The 7537-nt window shown below is 40.8% G+C and overlaps 1 protein-coding gene across 1 annotated transcript in view; it reads left to right on the top strand.

Annotated features, from left to right (window-relative positions):
• Positions 1-7226, top strand: part of LOC106582339 (tumor necrosis factor-inducible gene 6 protein) — an 18150-nt gene extending 10924 nt beyond the window's left edge. Inside the window, exons 4-6 of the mRNA XM_014165327.2 lie at positions 5503-5731; positions 5962-6002; positions 6181-7226. Coding sequence (XP_014020802.1) covers positions 5503-5731; positions 5962-6002; positions 6181-6308 — 398 coding nt within the window. The 3' untranslated portion in view covers positions 6309-7226. The remainder of the gene's footprint in view (positions 1-5502; positions 5732-5961; positions 6003-6180) is intronic.
• The last annotated feature ends 311 nt before the right edge of the window (positions 7227-7537 follow it).

Genomic DNA, 7537 nt, shown 5'->3' with positions numbered 1-7537 from the left:
AGCTAAGTGTGTGGTGTGGTTTCTAATGGACGAGGCTAGGGCACACACGGTCAGAGTTGGAAAGTTGCTTCTGGTCCATGCCATGTCGCCTTATCTACCAGGAGAGCTATTGACTGTACGTGGGCAGGGGGTTGTGGTCCCTGAATCTGGGTGAGGACTCCTCCAAAGGGCCATTGACAGGGTCCAGGGGGGTTGTGGTTGTCGTGGTTTCTGGATAAGGACTCACCCCATCATGAGTAGGGCGGGATACTGGCGATAGTCTGGCCTATGAGCGATAGGGTGGCGTACGGCTGTTAACCTCTACACTCCAGATGATTCACCAAAGACTTGCAGATGGAGCGAGACCTAAACGCCTTTGAGCTGTCATGATCTAGGACAGGAAGCAAAATAACACCAACAGCCAACTAAACATTGATTAATTTCACCAAGATGTTTTCTGACTCGGCTCATAGATGGAGATGAAGATTGTTTTCTTGTTAATTACATTCCTTTTCCTCTCAGTATATCTGGAAAGGGTTGCAAAAGCAAAATTATTCATATAAACACCCGGGGTGAACATTTAGCCTGTTCTGGGAATGTTTATTTTTAGGTTGCAGGGAGGTTCTGAGAACATTTTACTCTGGTTCCTTGAAAATGTTCCCGGGTGGTTTAATTAACGCTCTGAGAATGGAAATTATAGGTACATACATTGCCTTCAGAAAGTATTCACATTTTCAGGAGTAAAAATTTGCTTAACAAGTCACATAATAAGTTGCATGGACTCACTCTGTGTTCAATAATAGTGTTTAACATGATTTTTGAATGACTACTTCATCTCTGTAACCCACACATGCAACTATCTGCAAGGTCCCTCAGTCAAGCAGTGAATTTCAAACACAGATTCAACCACAAAGACCGGGGAGGTTTTCCAATGCCTCGCAAAGAAAGGCACCTATTGATGGGTAAAAAAAAAAGCGGACATTGAATATTCCTTTGAGCATTATTAATTACACTTTGGATGGTGTATCAATACACCCAGTCACAACGAAGATACAGGCGTCCTTCCTAACTCAGTTGCTGGAGGCCAATGAGGCCAATGGTGACTTTAAAACAGTTAATGAGTTTAATGGCTGTGAGTTTCGTCTAAGGCACTGCATCTCAGTGCTAGAGGCGTCACTATAGACATTCTGGTTCGAATCCAGGCTGTATCACAACCGGCCATGACTGGGAGCACAATCGGCCCCGCGTTGTCCAGGTTTTGCCTGTGTAGGCCATCATTGTAAATAAGAATTTGTTCTTAACTGACTTGCCTAGTTAAATAAAAGTAAAAAAATAGGAGAAAACTGAGGATGGATCAACAACATTGTAGTTACTCCACAATACTAACCTAAATGACAACCTGTACAGAATACAAATATTCAAGACATGCATTCTAAAGTAAAACTGTAACAAATGTGGCAAAGAAATTCACTTTATGTCCTGAATACAAAGCATTATGTTTGAGACAAATCCAACACAACACATCCCTGAGTACCACTCTTCATATTTACAAGCATGGTGGTTGCTGCATCATGTAATGGGTATGCTTGTCTTTGGTAAGGACTAGGTAGTTTTTTGGGGGATAAAAATAAATAGAATAGAGCTAAGCAAAGGCAATATCCTAGAGGAAACTTTTAGATTTGTGTATTGTTGTGAATTGTTAGATACTACTGCACTGTTGGTGTAATGGCCGTCGAAGGGAGTAGACCAAGGCGCAGCGTGGTTAGTGCTCATCATGAATTTATTTGATCTGAACACTGAAACAGAAACCGACAGCCAAACAGTTCTGTCAGGTAATAATTACTAATCAGAAATAAACCACCCCACAAAACACAATGAGAGAACCCCTACATAAATATGGTCTCTAATCAGAGGCAATGAGATTTAGCTGTCTCCAATTAGAGACCAACCCCAAACAATTCCAACATAGAAACAGAAAAACTAGATATTTAAACAGAAATAGAATAACATAGATCAACCCAAATCACACAAAACAAACACCCCCTGCCACGCCCTGACCAAACTATCATAACAAAATGACCCCTTACTGGTCAGGACGTGACAGTTGGAGCTAGAAATACAAGCATTTCGGTACACCCGCAATAATATCTGCTAAATATGTGTATGTGACCAATAAAATTTTATTTGATTTGAAAACCTGGATCAGTCTGCTTTCCAACAGACACTGGGAGACAAATCCACCTTTGAGCAGGACAATAACCTAAAACTGCAAATATGATATAATCCAGGTGTGCAAAGCCCTTAGAGACATACCCAGAAAGATTCACAGCTGTAAACGCTGCCAAAGGTGATTCTAACATGTTTTGACACAGGGGTGTGAATACTTAAGTAAATTAGATATTTCTGTGATTTATTTTCAATACACTTGCAAAAATGTAAAAAAAAAATATTTTCACTTTGTCATTATGGGGTATTGTGTGTAGATGGGTAATAAAAAAATGTATGTAATCCATTTTGAATTCAGGCTGTAACACAACAAAATGTGGAATAAGTCAAGGGGTATGAATACTTTCTGAAGGCACTGTATCTACCTCATGCCCCTGCACATGACTCTGTATTGGTTTCCCGTGTACTGTATTTTGCCAAGTTATCGTTACGCATTGTGTATTTATTCCTCGCGCTATTATCTTTTTCTATTATTACTATAAAAATTAAATAAATCTCTGCATTGTTGGGAAGGGCCCATAAGTAAGCATTTAATTTTGTCTACACCTGGTGTTTACGAAGCATGGGACAAATAAAAATGTGATTTGATTTGGAGGTTTTTGAATAACTCCCTTAAAATTTTTAATTAATGTTTTAATAACACTACTTGCAGATAGGACATATGGACGTTAATTTCCTTAGGCATTAATCATGCAAACACATTTATTTTTTATTGTGACCCAGCATTAGTGAGATTTGAACATATCATTTTCTGTTCTCTATCTATGGAATTAGTTCACTGTGCCACCAGGATGGAGCTAGCATGACGTGTTTTTAACTGATACAAAGCTGTTCATTTTAGTCTATTCAAACAGACCCCATTTCAAAGGAAACAAGCATTCATTAAGATCAGGTGTTGCCATTTAGTGGGCGTGGCCAACACACCTGAACACACTTAACAAGATAGAGGATAGAGAGAGTTTTGTTGACGCTGAGAATGGAATTTATATGTTTTTAAACACAATTCTTAGAACTTTCTCTGAACATTAATAAAGTAGAACGTTTTCTTAAAATTCTCAGAACAATTTGAGAACATGACTTTAAATAGAACCATGAGGAATCCTGTAGGAAACGTTATGCTGAAGTACTGAAATTCCCACAGAAGAACATTGTTTCTTAACATTCTCTGAACTATTTGAGAACATTCCCAATGTCAAACCAGTTTGAGAACGTTCCTGAAACATTACCAAAAATGTTAATTAAAGGTAACCATGTTTGAAATTTTAGGAAATATTCTGTTAAAGTAATGAAATACCAAGAAAATAATGTTTTTTTGTCAAGTTCCTTAAATGTGCAGAGAATTTTCCAAAGCCAATCAATTATCCTGCACCATTCCTAGAAAGTTGTGGGAAGGTTGTACGTTCTCACCAAGCTCTAAGAAACATTTGGTTGTCAGAACGTTATGTGCTAGCTGGGACTGGACTGTTTAATGCTTTGTCAGTCTTATAGAATGGTGAGGCCGAGGCAAATAATTATACATGTCTGTGGGTAAGGCAAAGAAACACTTCAAGATATAAAGCCTATTGGGGACAAACTGAAACCCAAATGGCCCGAACATTTCTAGATTGTATGTAAATCTAGTACATTATAGATTAGAGCGGCAAAGCAACACTTTGAGGTGGAAAGCCAGCAAGGAACACAGTTACTTAATATCCAATGACTGTTATTTGTCTCGATATGATATAAAAATGTAAAAATCCAGTCTTTAAACTATCCAATGGTGGCACAGCCTCCCCGCTCTTGCAGGGGGGCCTCATGGTCTGACTTTTCAGGGGGCCCTGTGAAACTGCGTTATGCCACTGACGGAAATCAAATACATTAAGTCATTATAGAATAAAGTAGCAAAGCAACACGTTGAGGTGTAAATCCAAAGAGGAACACACTGAACTCTAGATAATACCAAAATCAAATCTGTGATAAGAACCCTGTCTTTAATCTCTAACTCTAGGGGCCTTATGTGATAAGAACTCAGTATTTATCCAGTCATTATAACTATTAGGGACGTATTTACAACACTTTTACAACATCTTTAATTAATCATGACAAAACAGCTGTATTGGGCCTGTTTTCATGGTGCAGAATGATACATGATAGTTGGCACCACGTGACGACTGTACTCAACATGGAAGAGGCTGGCTCATTGGATGAGATAGCTGCCTTGAGTGATACTGCCTGTGGCCCTGGTCAAAAGGTAGTACACTACAAAGGGAATAGGGTGTCATTTGAGAAACCGGCACAAATGTTCTCCCTAATTGCCTGTGACGTTGAGGATGTATGGTTCACATTTGATAAATTACGGTTGAATTGCATTAAAACAACTCTTAATTACGTACATTTTCCCTCTACAAATCCTGGGGATCTAGGGGAGCTTTTGATTTAATTTTCACCCAACTGCACATGTGGAAGGAATTGTGTTCATTCAGAAGACAAAGGAGTCTCTTTTCGAACTTTAAAAAAAAATGTTTTATTATATTTTACCCCCCTTTTTCTCCCCAACTTTGTGAAATCTAATTGCGATCCAATTACGATCTTGTCTCATTGCTGCAACCCCTAACGAGCTTGGGAGAGGTGAAGGTCGAGTCATGCGTCCTATGAAACATGACCCTTTAAACCGCGCTCCTTAACCCGGAAGCCAGCTGCACCAATGTGTCGGAGGAAAGACTGTTCAACTGACGACTGAATTCAGCCTGTAGGAGCCCAGCCCACCACAAGCAGTTGCTAGAGTGCGATGAGCCAAGTAAAGCCCCCCCGGCCAAACCCTCCGCTAACCCGGACGACACTGGGCAAAATAATACGCCGTCCTACGGGACTCTCGGTCACGCACAGTTATGACACAGCCTGGGATGGAACCGGGTCTGTAGTGACACCTCAAGCACTGCAATGCAGTGCCTTAGACTGCTGTGCCACTCAGGAGGCCCCTAACTTTATTTCTAACTTCATTCAGTGGTCACATCAGAGACAACAACACAAGCAAAACATAATTCCCATATTTTAATTTATCATAATGCATTTACTTATGATGACAGCAAATGTAATACACTGAAATGTTTTGCTTATATGATATCATTACTCTAGAGTCTAAAGCAACAGCTAGTGTGCAGAATATTTGCTTTACTTTTATCTATGGACATTACCCATTACAAAGTCTTATTTAATCCGCTCAAGTATTCATCTATCTCATCTAATATATAAAGTTAGCTTTTATCTCTTCAGTATATTTCCTCATCCTATCTCCTCCTTCTGTCTCCTGGTCCACAGCGAAGGAGTGTGGAGGTACTCTGACAGATCAGCAAAGGATCATCCAGTCACCCGGTTACCCAGAGGAGTACCAGGATGAGCAGATCTGCTACTGGCACATCCGCGTGCGCTACGGACAGAGGATACGCCTGCACTTCCTGGAATTTGATGTGGAGGAGGACACGGCATGTCTAGCAGACTTTTTAGAGATCTATGACAGTTATGACGACATCTCTGGCTTCGCCGGGAGGTGAGGATCTAGGTTTTGATTGAATGTGCCTTTACATTTAGTTTTAGTTTGTTGAGTTCACGTTATAATGGTTTATCTGGGTTGTTAGTCTTATCTAAGATGATAGAAAGTTGCATTGTACTAAATGTATTGATACTTACATACTCTTTTCCCACAACATACTGTCATAACATAGGCTACTGTCTGACCATGTTGATCTACTATCAAGTAAATACATGTATTATTTCCAGGTACTGTGGAGATTATTTACCAGATGACCTCATAAGCACAGGTATGCACAAACACATTCCTGTTTTATTACCATATTAAATGCTATTATTATAGATCAAAAAGCTACAGTAAATGTCTGGCATTGATAACCCTTTTTTAATCATCAATTGTTTATTGATTTCCAGTTAAGTGTTTTCATTGATAACCCTGTCACCTTTCCCCGTTTCTCTCTCCCACAGGGAATGTGATGACACTAAAGTTCCTGTCCGATGCCTCTGTAGTCGCAGGAGGCTTCCAGATGGAGTACATTGCTGTGAACGCTTCTCTCCTCCACTTCCAGAATGACACCAGCTGTTGCTTCACCTGACCAATGATTATTTATTTTTTCAGTCTGATATGAGTTTCCATAAGCCACATCACTTGAACTATGCAGTATAACAAAAATAATTATTGACAAATTTGAATGACAAAAATAAACAATACAATATACTGCGCTAGGCAGTAGGCACTGCGAGCCCCAGGAGTGACGCGGTGCCTGGTGTTATTGGTTGAGATTTCACAACGCAGTGGACCGCTCACGTCCCCCACCCCTACAGCACTGGTTGTGCCGTGTTCAAAACAACTGGGAACTCAGAAAAAACTCAGAAAAATCTTTTTTTTTTAAAGTTCCCAGTTGTCTTGAAAAGCAGATGTCATTTGTGTCACTAAGCAAAACCCCTGTCACTCAGTCAGAGAGTCTGGATGTTTGGAACGAGCAGGTTGAGACAACAGGGAATGAGGTGGATAGGGCAGAACAACCAGAAAGTCAGTGCAGCAGCAGAAGGGTTAGCCACAGGTTTGTGGAGGGTTGGTGGTAGCTAACTACACTGAACAAAAATATAAACTCCACATCAAATCAAATTGTATTTGTGACATGCGCCAAAAACAACAGGTAACAACCTTACAGTGAAATACTTACTAACAAGCCCTTAACCAACAATGCAACAAATAACAATAGCGAGGCTATATACAGGGGGTACCGGTACAGAGTCAATGTGCGGGGGCACCGGTTAGTCAAGGTAATATATACAGAGGTAGAGTTATTAAAGTGACTATGCATAGATAATAACAGAGAACAGCAGTGGCGTAGAAGGGGTGAAGTGGGGGGGCAATGCAAATAGTCTGGGTAGCCATTTGATTAGATGTTCAGGAGTCTTATAGCCTAGGGGTGGAAGCTGTTTAGAAGCCTCTTGGACCTAGACTTGGCACTCCGGTACCGCTTGCCGTGCAGTAGCAGAGAGAACAGTCTATGACTAGGGTGGCTGGAGTCTTTGACAATTCTTAGGGCCTTCCTCTAACACCGCCTGGTATAGAGGTCCTGGATGGCAGGAAGCTTGGCCCCGGTGATGTACTGGGCCGTATGCACTACCCTGTCTAGTGCCTTGCGGTCGGAGGCAGTGCAGTTGCCATACCAGGCAGTGATGCAACCTGTCAGGATGCTCTCAATGGTGCAGCTGTAGAACCTTTTGAGGATCTGAGGACCAATGCCAAATCTTTTCAGTCTCCTGAGGGGGAATTGGTTTTGTCGTGCCCTCTTCATGACTGTCTTGGTGTGCT

This window comes from Salmo salar, chromosome ssa21 (genome assembly GCF_905237065.1).
Source record: "Salmo salar chromosome ssa21, Ssal_v3.1, whole genome shotgun sequence".
In the NCBI taxonomy this organism is placed as follows: domain Eukaryota; kingdom Metazoa; phylum Chordata; class Actinopteri; order Salmoniformes; family Salmonidae; genus Salmo; species Salmo salar.
Note: the sequence above shows the minus strand (reverse complement) of the source record. Positions and strands in the feature narration are given on the sequence as shown.